Here is a 12,598-nt window from a genome sequence, read left to right on the forward strand (position 1 = left end):
AGAGATTAAAGGCAAGTGAAGAACAAGAAGAGGGGGGAAATTACAGTACTATAAAGCAAAATTAATTTTATTAGCTAAGATTTCAGATGTTATTTTCCTTAGCAAGCACAATTTTTTTAGGAAAAGCGGCATTTTTCCAACAATCACGCATCTTGTTATTCCCGTTTTCTGAACAGTTGCATCCGTTAACATAAAATCTTACTTGGAAGTCATCCGGAAGGGTTTCATCAAGTTCCAGCCATGGTGATATTTCCCTTTGTGATGGCTTTCATCCAACACTTTCAAGTGAAAACTTGTCAAGCCATCTAATGGAAGGCCTTCTGCCCGAGCAGCTGTTTCCAGTGCATCTTGGCATTCTACCTGCTGGATTGAAAACAGAGTAAAAATATTAATCATACCATACATTGGGCTTAGAAAGCTATAATTTCAGTCTTAGTTGTACCATGTGATTTGCAACCACTAGTGGTAAAACTACTGTAAGTTCCTGCAAGCTTATGAGCAGGAGGAAATGAATAAAGAAAGTGAAAAGGGGTATTTTGTGGAGAGGTTTGAGGAGAAGGCCAGACATTCTTCACCAGTACCTACAAAGAATAAAGAAACATGAGGGAGCTGATGCAGTTATCTGCAACATCTATGCCATGTTGGTTTTCCTGCCTAAAGATGTAGCAACTTATCCTTGCATGAAATGTACTGTATTTTTTGCACCATAAGACTCACTTTTTCCCCACAAAACAGAGGCGTGGAAAGTCTGTGCGTCTTATGGAGCGAAGAAAACAGATTATATTTTCCTGTTTTCTTCTCCTAAAAGAATGGTGCGTCTTATGGAAAGGTGCGTCTTATGGAGCGAAAAATACGGTAAGCTGGTTACCCTGCTGGCGTCTCTATCCACACTTCAGCTCATTGGAAAAGATGAAGTATTTTGAGATAAAACAGCAGATTTCTTCATTGAATTGAAAGGTCTCCGGGGGGGGGTACCAAATGTAGGAGGCAAGCATCTGAAAGAATGGGAGACAGAGAAGCAAGACTACCAGGAACCATGCCACGTCTTTAGAGCTATAGAAGCGACATCAGGGCCTTCCTATGAACAATGATGTTACTAGAACTGGAACAGAGATAGCACAGAGGTGGTCAGCCAAGGTTCTGTGGAAGGAAGGATTCCTATCTGCCTCTTCCCAAAGGATGGAGAAATATGTAGTGGTAAATCCCTGCTGAAAGGGACAGAGGCAGCACTGATTTGTCAGAATGTCTCAGGTATCAGGTTGTCTTCCTGGTGCAAGGATTAAAGAGATGATAAAGAATTGCTAACCTTCATGATGCCCTCTGACTATTATCCATTCCTTCTGATTCACGTGGGAACAAAAGGTACTGGCCAACATAGCCTTCAGTATGACAATATGTGTGACAATAAGGCTGCGGGTAGGAAGGTTAAGGACCTTTCAGAACATATGATTATTTAATCATTCCTTGCTGTTGAAAGCTATGTATGGTCCATGAACAGATGGGTGTATATATAAAATGAACAAAGAATATGTCATCAAAAAAGATTTGTTTTTTGTTTTTGTTTTTTACCCAGGATCTGCATTTCCATGTGGTTTCTTGAAAATGATGGGCTGCACTGGGATTGGCAAAAATATGATTGCTAGAGGACCTGCAATCCTGACTGGGAGGGGGTTTTATACTAAATCCTGCCAGGAGGTGAGACTGTGGACAGAGGGACATCAAGTACTGGAGACAACAATGAGGAAAAAAAAAGATGAAATCAGGATGCATTCTAAATTGCTTTCTATATTGACCATGTGTTGTTGTTTAGTCGTTTAGTTGTGTCCGACTCTTCGTGACCCCATGGACCAGAGCACGCCAGGCGCTCTTGTTTTCCACTGCCTCCCGAAGTTGTGTCAAATTCATGCTGGTCGCTTCGATGACTCTGTCCAACCATCTCATCCTCTGTCATCCCCTTCTCCTCTTGCCTTCACACTTTCCCAACATCAGGGGCTTTTCCAGGGAGTCTTCTCTTCTCATGAGATGGCCAAGGTATCGGTGCCTCTGCTTCAGGATCCATCCTTCCAGGGAGCACTCGGGGTTGATTTCCTTTAGAATGGATAGGTTTGATCTCCTTCCAGTCCAGGGGACTCTCAAGAGCCTCCTCCAGCACCGCAATTCAAAAGCATCAATTCTTCAGCGGTCAGCTTTCTATATGGTCCAGTACATTGACGATGTATAATCATAGAATAGGTGAGTTGGAAGGGGCCTATAAGACCACAGAGTTCAAATCCTTCTAAGGGGTGGCAGAACTGTTCCACACTTATTTATTTATTTATTTATTTATTTATTTATTTATTTATTTTTATTTATTTAATTTATATGCCGCCCACTCTACCCAAAGGTCTCTGGGCGGCTCACAACAACCAAAATTCAGTGCAGTAAAACAAAATGATTAAAATACAGTTAAAATACAATTAAAATACAATTAAAAAATACAATTAAAATTGCCATCATTAAGACCCACAGTTAATGTTATTTCAATTAAAAGCCTTCTGGAACAGGAAGGTTTTGACCTGGCGCCGAAATATCATCAGTGTCGGCGCCAGGCGAATTTCAGTTGGGAGGGCGTTCCATAGTCTGGGGGCAGCTGCCGAGAAGGCCCTTTGTCTACAAGCCATCCCTCTTACCTCCTTGAGGGATGGCTCTTTCAAAAGGGCCCCCTGGCTAGATCTTAACAGCCTGGTAGGCTCATATGGAAGGAGGCGGTCCTTCAAGTATCCAGGGCCCGTGCCGTTTAGGGCTTTATATGTCAAAACAAGCACTTTGAATTGGGCCCGGACAGCAACTGGTAACCAGTGTAAATTATACAGAATCGGCTTGATGTGCTCTCTGGCGGCCCCACCACTCACCAGCCGCGCAGCTCGATTCTGGACCAGTTGCAGTCGCCGGACCGTCTTCAAAGGCAGCCCCACGTAGAGCGCATTGCAATAATCAATACGAGATGTTACCAGTGCATGTGTAACTGTCATGAGACTCCGCTCGTCCAGGTAGGGCCGTAGCTGGTATAATTTCCGCAGCTGGAGGAAGGCGCCCCTGGCCACCGAGTCCACCTGGGCTTCCAGTGTTAGACTGGGGTCCAGGAGCACCCCCAAGCTGCGGACCCTGTCCCTTAGGGGGAGTGTAACCCCATTCAGGACAGGGAAGTGGCCCTCCAACCTGTCCGGCGAAGCACCCACTAACAGCACTTCCGTCTTGTCTGGATTGAGTTTCAATTTATTAACCCTCATCCAGTCCATTATCAGGTCCAGACACGAGTTCAGCACAGAAACCGCCTCACCTGGATTGGTGGAAAACGAGAGGTAGAGCTGAGTGTCGTCAGCATATTGCTGACTCCTCAGCCCAAACCTCCTGATGACCTCTCCCAGCGGTTTCATGTAGATGTTAAACAGCATGGGGGACAGTATCGAGCCCTGAGGAACCCCATGACATAAATGCCATGGGGCAGAGCAACTGTCCCCCAGCACCACCCTCTGGATACGGTCAGCTAGGAAGGAGCGGAACCACCGTAAAACAGTGCCCCCAACTCCTAACCCAGCCAGCCTATCCAGAAGGACACCATGGTCGATGGTGTCGAAAGCCGCTGAGAGGTCCAGGAGTATCAACAGGGTCACACTCCCCCTGTCTCTCTCCCGGCAAAGGTCATCATACAGGGCGACCAAGGCTGTCTCTGTACCAAAACCCGGCCTGAAACCCGATTGAAATGGATCCAGAAAATCCGTTTCATCCAGCAGCGCCTGGAGTTGCCCGGCCACAACCCGCTCCAACACCTTGCCCAAATAAGGGAGGTTCGCCACTGGTCGGTAGTTGACCACCAGCCTTGGGTCCAGGTTAGGCTTTTTAAGGAGTGGTCGAATTACCGCCTCTTTCAAGGCGGTAGGGACCACTCCCTCTCTCAGAGAGGCGTTCACGGCCTCCTGGACCCAAGTGCGAACCCCCCTTTGCTTTTATCTTTCTTCTAATTCTACTTAATCTGAAGACACAGTCAATGATGCAGTGAGAGGACGGCTACCCAAGATAAATAAAGGGCTGCTATGGGTACACCACATTGCTTTAGATGAATTAAAGTTTCCAGGGTAGATGATCTCTACCTCAGGATACCAAAGGAACTTGAGAGACAAATCTCAGGGCATCTGTCTATTATCTCTGAAGAAGAGGTGAAGTCTCTGAAGACTGGAGATGAGCAAATATCATATCTGTCCTCAAAGGGGGTGGGGCTCTGGACAACTACCAACCCGACAAATTGATACTGATACCATGAAAAGATACTGATACCATGAAAAGTGGTATCACAAAAAGTTCAAGTACAGATAAGTAAACACTTGGTTAGAATGTCCAGAGAAGCAAAGCAAAAAGCAAAGCATCCTACTTATATACCACCCCTTAGCACTTAAAGCACTCTTTGGGTGGTTTACAATTTAACTTTCTAAAGAAAATCAACCCCGAGTGCTCACTGGAAGGACAGATCCTGAAGCGGAGGCTCCAATCCTTTGGCCATCTCATGAGAAGAGAAGACTCCCTGGAAAAGACCCTGATATTGGGAAAGAGTGAAGGCAAGAGAGAAGGGGACGACAGAGGACAAGATGGTTAGGCAGTATCATCGAAACTACCAACATGAATTTGACCAAACTCCGGGAGGCAGTGGAAGACAGGAGGGCCTGGAATGCTCTGGTCCATGGTGTTACAAAGAGGCAGACACAACTTAACACAACTAAACAACAACAACAATTTAATTGTACAAGTGATAGATTGTGCACTCCGTCATCCCCAGCAACGTAGGTACTCAATTTACCAACCTCGGAAGTATGGCTGGCTGAGTGAACCTCAAAACAGCTAACTGGGATTGAATCTGGGTTGTAAGCAGAGTTTTGGCTGCAGTATTGCAATTTAGCAACTGCACCATGAGGTTTATTTATTACCAAGAACCAGCATAGGCTTCTCAAAAACAATCAGGCCTCAACCAAAGTACTGTATCAAGCTCCTGTACAAAGAGGACACACAATCTGGTACAAGACCAGAGAAGAGTGACCCAAGCTGATAAAACATCCTGGAAACCACTGAAAAAAGTGCCATGTTTAAGCTGGAGAGCAAACTGTTGACAGGTATATGAGAGTGTTGCTCCAAGATGTGAAGGGATGTCATGTGGAAGATGGAGCAAATTTGTTTTTTCATGTTCTAGATGGCAATACCCAATGATTTCAAAGTACAAACTAAGAGATTCCTGACTATAAGAGCTGTGGAATGGGCTACTTGAAAAAGTAGTGGACTCTCCTTAATTGTAGGTGTTTAAACAGAGGCTGGATAGCCCTCAGTGACGTGTCCCTGGGTGTCACTGAACAGCCCTCAGTGACGTGTCCCAAATTATTTCACTAGCCTGAGGCCCTCGACACATTCCTTCCTTTACGCTGCCACCAGTTGTTCTGTCAACAATGTTCAATTAGAAAGATTGAGGTCCACGCTGAGTGTAAAGTTTAACAAAAACAGGTTTACTGGAAAAGATTCACTTCAACAGATTTTTCAAAGCCTTTCAAGTATTTAGTAGTTTTGTAATAACTTGTTTCACTCTTAACTCTCTATAGGTTCCACACTCTTAACTGCCTCCCTTAACTCTACATTCTACCACTCTCTCTAACTCCCTTCAGACTAACTGCCCCAAAAAACCTCTTCTCTCCTCACCCCTCCCTTCTAGTCTCTCTGGCTCCGCCTCCAAACAGCTCCCATTGGTGCATGCAAATAACCTCATACATTAATCGAAGCAGAGTGATCACTACACCGTATCGCAGAGATGCTTTAGCTGTGGACTCCTGAATTGCCAGGGGGCTGAACTTGATGGTGTGTGTATGTGTGTGTCCTGCTTTACAATTCAGTGATACAGTGGTGCCTTGCTTTACGATGTTAATTCGTTCCAGAGAAATCGCTGTAGAGCGAAAACATCATCAAATGAAACGAAAAAACACACTGAAAACCGTTCAGTGCGTTCCAATGGGCTGAATACCTGCTTGTCCAGCGAAGATCCCCCATATGGCAGCCATTTTTGGTGCCTGTAATGTAAGGAATCCATCCTAGAAAACAGCGGGGGGCCATTTTGAAACCCAATGATCAGCTGTTTGCTGATCGTCATAAAGCAAAAATCGGTTCCCGAAGCAGGGAACCGATCATCGTTAAACAAAAAAAAAAAGTAATACATCGTTTTGCGATCGCAAAAGCCTAATCGTATAGTGATTTCCTCGTTAAGCGAGGCAATCGTTAAGCAAGGCACGACTATACTGGATCCTGAATGCCATTGCAAAAGGCCCAGGTTCCATCCCTGGAATCTCAACATAGGTTTGAATAAAATTCCTTTTTAAGACTCTCCAGTAGTACTTCCAGTCAGTACTGAGTAACAGAGACCAAACATCTGACTCTGGATAATGAGGCTTTCTACATCCCTCGTTCTTGAAATAAGCTCTAACAAGTGCTGTGGTGCACTTAATAGGATAGCATAATCATCTCCCTCCCTTCTACAACAGGAAAACTACCATCTGGCTCTTGGCTAAAGACAACAGCATTAAATTGTCTTTTTCCTCTTATCCTCTGACAGGATATGCCAAGCAGTATGCTATCATGCTGCAGAAATGTTATAAAGGATCCCTATAGTTACCAGATAAATTCTAGTTTTTCAGCTAGCCGTATGAGACTTTTCTTGCTAGAGGGAATGTGATCTGACTCATGGTACATGAACATTATATAATCAGGAGACCAGAAAAAGACTTTCTTGCCCCTGGCCTATTGAAATGTGGGTTTGTTTCAATCTGGCAACACTATCATGAAGATCACTCTGGGGCTTTTAGGAAACCAACTTCTCTTAGTGAGTTAACCATGGCAATATGTGCCGGCACCAGCTAACAACTGTTTTAATTTGACTAAGGTTCATATTATGTTCCTAATTGCTGTTTTTAACAGCTATTCTCTGTTAAACCAAATTTTTGGACTTTGTCTTTTAGTTTGCTTAGATTTCACATTTAGTTGACTTAACAGTTTGCAAGCCATCTTTGAAGGTGGAAATAGCAAGATGGAGGATTAAAGGTATTTTAATTGAAAAACACTCCCAATACTGTATTTTAAAATATTCTAAAGCGATTAACCAGCTAGCCACAGCCTCAAGGTCTGCCAGAAATCAGCCAGGACCAAGTGCTCTCAGGACTTCTGAAAACAACATTGGTTTCACAGAGACCTTATCAACACTCAGAGACAGGACATGAATCAATAGACAGTTGCCTTAATGCAGAAGCTGTTTTGCAGGAGAATTTGAATGAAAGCAAGAGAGCATTTGCTTTCAGCTGCTAATGTTTCTGCTGGTCAACAAAGTCTGCATCTTGGGGAAAACAATGCAGAAGGTATATTTTATCCGACTTTTAGCATGTCTTGTAGTGAAATAGACATCACCACATTATACTTGGCAGCCTGATGGTATTAACAAAGGTCAAATCCTAAATGAAACAGATGGGGCACCAATTAGCTAGATAAAGCTGTAAATTAATATTCTTTCTTCCTCCCTCAGTGGAAGGTTTTTTTAAAAAAAACTTTAAAAAGGTTCTAGTCTGCATGCCATTTGAAAGCTTTGACTAATTTGAAGAGGATATTATGTGACATGCAAGCTACTGAGGTAATTTGTGCTGCCATGCAATCCCTGCTCATTCTACTCTTGCAAGGCAGAGTTAAAAGCAAACAAACAAACACCACCAAAACAACAACAACACTGTTTTGCTTTTTTCAAATATATAAAAGCTCTTCTAGGGAGCAATCAGAATTTCTTGTGCTTAAGGAAGAAACATTTGCTGCAAAATATTAATTGCACATAAAGAACTAAAAGATCACAACAGTTTTGTGTTTTAAAGTATTAGGGCCCTGACTGCTACCGTGTTTCCCCAAAAATAAGACTGGGTCATATATTAATTTTTGCTCCAAAAACGCATTAGGGCTTATTTTCAGGGATGTTTTATTTTTTTCATGTACAACAATCTACATTTATTCAAATACAGTCATGTCATCTTCTTCTGGTTGCTGTACAATGGTGGAGGGTGGGGTTCCACTTAACCAGGGCTTATTTTTGGGATAGTGCTCATATTACGAGCATCCTGAAAAATCATACTACAGTACGTCTTATTTTCAGGTTCGGTCTTATTTTTGGGGAAACATGGTAATCCTTTCCTACCTGGTACAAAATATCTTACAACAAGTACTGTATTCTTCAGATGCAAAATCATGAAAGGCAAAACTCTTCATGGACTTACAAAAATCTGAAGGCTGAAGAAGACAAGTCTCCTTCTTAGAGATGTGAAGGCATGGGAAAAGCCTGCAGAAATCTAGAGGCAAGTTTTTCCTCCGAGGGACAAATTTTCCATTTGGGGAAATGGAAGAAAAAAATTTTTACTAAAAAAATTGCCTTTTAGAATAAATGAAATACTTTCTTAGGGTGAAGTTTTCCTTATTCAAAATGCCAGGATCTGCATGGTACAAAGTTCCTTACATCAGACAGCCTACAGAATTTGAGAACAAGAATTGCTTTGCAGACTTAAACAACATTCAAAGCAAAGGGGTGCTGCCATCTAAATTCGTAAGAGAAAAACTGGGAGGCAGGCTTCATTGTTTTTTCATTGCTGCATCTTCCAAGGTCTTTTCTTCTCTTGGTGTGGGAGACAATAATAATATAAGGAAGAGTGTTTGTATCCAAATAACACATCTTATTTTGTCCTACAGAATGTGTGGTTTCTGCTTCCCTTTTGCCCTGGCTTCACTCAGCCAAAACTAAGACACAGATGCTATAGTAGAATAGAGGGAAATCTTTCTTCAGGTTAGGACATCTTAACAATTTTGCTTATATAAAACTAAGACATTTTAAATTTCATAACAGAGCATAATTTGACAATAGTACAAGTTAATGTACTAGGTTAAGAATGAAATATTTTATGCTGCTGAAACATAACTGTCCATATAACGTACTAGGATTAACACGAAAAGAAATATTGCCCATACTTAAACTGTTACACACCCCATGTTATTCACAAGCCTCAGCGGGAAACATGCTAGGCTTTGTATAAGTGAAGCAATAACCATTAAATTCCTTTTACAACTTTTCAGATTTGGCATAGGTAACACAATACCATTATGGTCACTGGAGATGGGGTTGAATATCTTTCAAAGCTTGTGTCCAGAAGGTGAAAGCTATTCTTTGGGATTACACCTTTTATGCTGTCATAAAATCCAGGGTGGTCCTGACTACCAATTTTCTCTGTCACATCTTGCACATTCTTCCTTGTGGGTGTGATTCATTATTGCTTTATCTTGATGTATTTGTTCTGTTCCATTTCCTTCTTGATAACAGCAATAATAAATTATTCCACCATGGCTCTGGTGGAGTTCTCAGAGGTTACATCAGAGTCAGATTTTCTTCTGGCTAACTGAAGAAATTATATAACAGGAAATTCTCTTGCTTTCAATTTCAGCTCAGTGCTATTACGCTTTTAAACAGACACCTAATGTTGCACTCTAAGACAATCAATAATAGGTTATACTAGTGGTTTCCAACCCTGGGTAACCCAGGTTTTCTTGGACTGCAATTACCAGAAGCCTTCACCACCAGCTGTGCTGGGTGGGATTTCTGGGAGCTGTAGTACAAGAACACCTGGGTTACCTAAGGCAGTGGTCCTCAACCTTGGGCCTCCAGATGTTCTTGCACTACAACTCCCAGAAGCCTTCACCACCACCTCTACTGGCCAGGATTTCTGGGAGATGAAGTCCAAGAACATCTGGAGGCCCAAGGTTGGGGATCACTGACCTAAGGTTAGGAACCATTGGGCTATACTACCAATATGATTATGAAGTTAGGCCTAGATAGCTGGGAAGTTTGTTCATGAAAAGATAGCAAAGTCAAGGGAAATACAGCTGTTTGGTCTCTTGGCTGGCAATGTCACTCCACAATCTTTATGAAAACTTCTAATAGGAAGTTGTGTAAAAAAGTAAATGCCTACTTCCTGTTTTATTTCAAGAGGTAAATTTGCAGCAAAGAAGTCTGTTTATGGTATCTGCATGGCACAGGAGCACATGAACTGGATCAGAATGTGGCATGCTCAGGTTAAACAACAGCTCACATGTGAAGCTCATTGGCAAGCCAGTTGCCCTTGGTCTAACTCACTCGAGTACTTTTACTGATTCAATGAAGAAAGCAACAGACTTCAGCCTGTAAGCCCTAAACAAAGCTGCTAAGGACAGGACCTTCTGGGCATTATTAATTCATAGGGTCACCATTAAGTCAAAGTGGCCTGACAGCACCTAACAACAAACTATCTCACAGGACTCTGATTTCCTGAACAGATTATTGCACATGTTCCTCAAAGCCTGGCAGAATGAAGAACTATATTGTCACCAACTAAAAGGGACGTGGTGGCGCTGCGGGCTAAACCGCAGAAGCCTGTGCTGCAGGGTCAGAAGACCAAGCAGTCGTAAGATCGAATCCACGCGACGGAGTGAGCTCCCGTCGCTTGTCCCAGCTCCCGCCAACCTAGAGGTTCGAAAGCATGCAAATGCAAGTAGATAAATAGGGACCACCTCGGTGGGAAGGTAACAGCGTTCCGTGTCTAAGTCGCACTGGCCATGTGACCACGGAAGATTGTCTTCGGACAAACGGTGGCTCTATGGCTTGGAAACGGGGATGAGCACCGCCCCCTAAAGTCGAACACGACTGGACAAAAATTGTCAAGGGGAACCTTTACCTTTACCTTTACAGAAGAGCCAACTGGACAGGTGAGACCTCTGTTCTGAAGATACTATTCTCTAATCTGGCCCACCCAAATTCTGTGCTCTTTCTAAAATCTTATTTTTTTAAAAAAAAAATACATGTTGGTTTTCTCTAACATTCAACTGATTTCTGAAGTCTAACTTTTGACTCATACCTAATATATCCACCTGAAACGGGGAGACGGAAGATGTCAGAACATGTTGTTCATTTGATCAGAAGAAAAATATATGCATTGCATTTTTACTCAATAAGATGAAAAATATTTGAAAACTTCAGGAAGCCTACTAAGCTCAAAGCATCAGTCTGTTACAGAAAGAAGATGCGACTCTACATCTTCAGCTTGTAGCTCAGTTTAGTTACAAATGTGACTTGCAATGGCACAGCCTCAAGCAAATGACTCAAGCCCTGATTAACTTTTCAAAAACATTTCCCAGTTTGCCTCAAAGCTCTCCTGAGACACAGTAATTGAAAATCCTATCATCCTCTATAATCCCACACACAGCTATTACATGTGATGGGAAAATCACAAGGCCCTTATGAGTAGCTGTTCATTTTTTTTGAAACCATACAAGGAGACAGTACACACTCAAGATAGAAGCCCTCCCACATACTGATGTATGCACAGATAACTCAACACAAGAGAAGTGCAGATACAGGAGTTAACTTTAGCTCACCCAGCCATTGCTTCAGACAGGCCATCCATATATATATATATATATATATATATGGATGGCCTGATGCAGGACAGGGAATCTTTTACCATATTGAAGGGCATTAAAACTATGGCACCAGTTTAACAACATGCACCATACAGTCTTGGCTCTCACTATTTACAGCTCAGAGATCTGAGAATGCCAAACTCTGCCTTTTGAATTACCAATTCACAGAATTATAGCAGCAAATAGTTACTTCATTTTTATGGTGTGATAAAGTAATGGAACAGAGTTAAGGGCCTTTTGATCTTAAAGGGATTCTTCTGTCTTTGCATGCTGCAACCTCATAATAGGATTACAGTATTCAAAATATTTTTAACCCACCTTTCTCCATGAAAGGACAAAAGGCAGCTATGCTCAGTTACCAACGAATTACCAAAGAATTACATGCCCCCAATGTCCTGAATTAAAGGAATGAAACATAGTTAATGCACATAGGAATGCAGGCTCTGTCGCCTTCTAGCAACATATACACAAGTAGCTAGGCTTTTCAAGATACCTGCAGATTATTAGTGATAAATCTTTAGCAAGTATGAAAATGTTAGCCATGCAAAACAATCAGCACCTATCCATAAAAGTCTTCTATTTTGGATGGTACATTTGCATCCTGTAAGCCTGATAAAACAAACATAATCTAACTGCATGGATAAAGATTTCCCTAAGCATTACCAGCATGACAACATTTGAGTTCACATATCTGTGAACATGATTATGTTTCTCACATATATTTGAAACACTGCAAAAGATGTAGTTTAAGGAATACAGAAATTAAACAGAATTTTATGATAAAATGCACTTTGATTCAATCCATCTGTAACTTAAACCGTCATTTAGTTTGTGTGGGAAGAGTGAGAATAAGCAAGCTTGGTATCCATTACTGCAGTATGGCAGCTGTAGCTGTTCCTGTCACAACTAACAGCTTGCTTAAGTGGCTTCACCCAACTTCCTCATAACTAGGGAGAGGATTTCTATGATATGTCGTGTTTTTTCTGCAACCTATGTTTGATCTTATGGGTGGGCTTGAACATGTTTATGAATAATCTGGTGAGAAAGGCCAGATTACTCATGT

General features: G+C 42.1%; 1 protein-coding gene across 5 annotated transcripts in view; it reads right to left on the reverse strand.

Annotated features, from left to right (window-relative positions):
* Window positions 1-12,598, reverse strand: part of ABCC5 (ATP binding cassette subfamily C member 5) — a 69,265-nt gene that overhangs the window by 37,387 nt on the left and 19,280 nt on the right. For 3 of the 5 annotated variants that reach the window (XM_072996306.2, XM_020813510.3, XM_078389739.1), the window contains exon 3: window positions 203-363. In XM_072996306.2, the coding sequence (XP_072852407.2) occupies window positions 203-363 (161 nt within the window). The remainder of the gene's footprint in view (window positions 1-202; window positions 364-12,598) is intronic. The other 2 variants (XM_020813514.3, XM_078389740.1) reach the window with 1 other exon arrangement.

The sequence above is a fragment of the Pogona vitticeps genome, chromosome 3 (genome assembly GCF_051106095.1).
Source record: "Pogona vitticeps strain Pit_001003342236 chromosome 3, PviZW2.1, whole genome shotgun sequence".
Classification (NCBI taxonomy): Eukaryota; Metazoa; Chordata; class Lepidosauria; order Squamata; family Agamidae; genus Pogona; species Pogona vitticeps.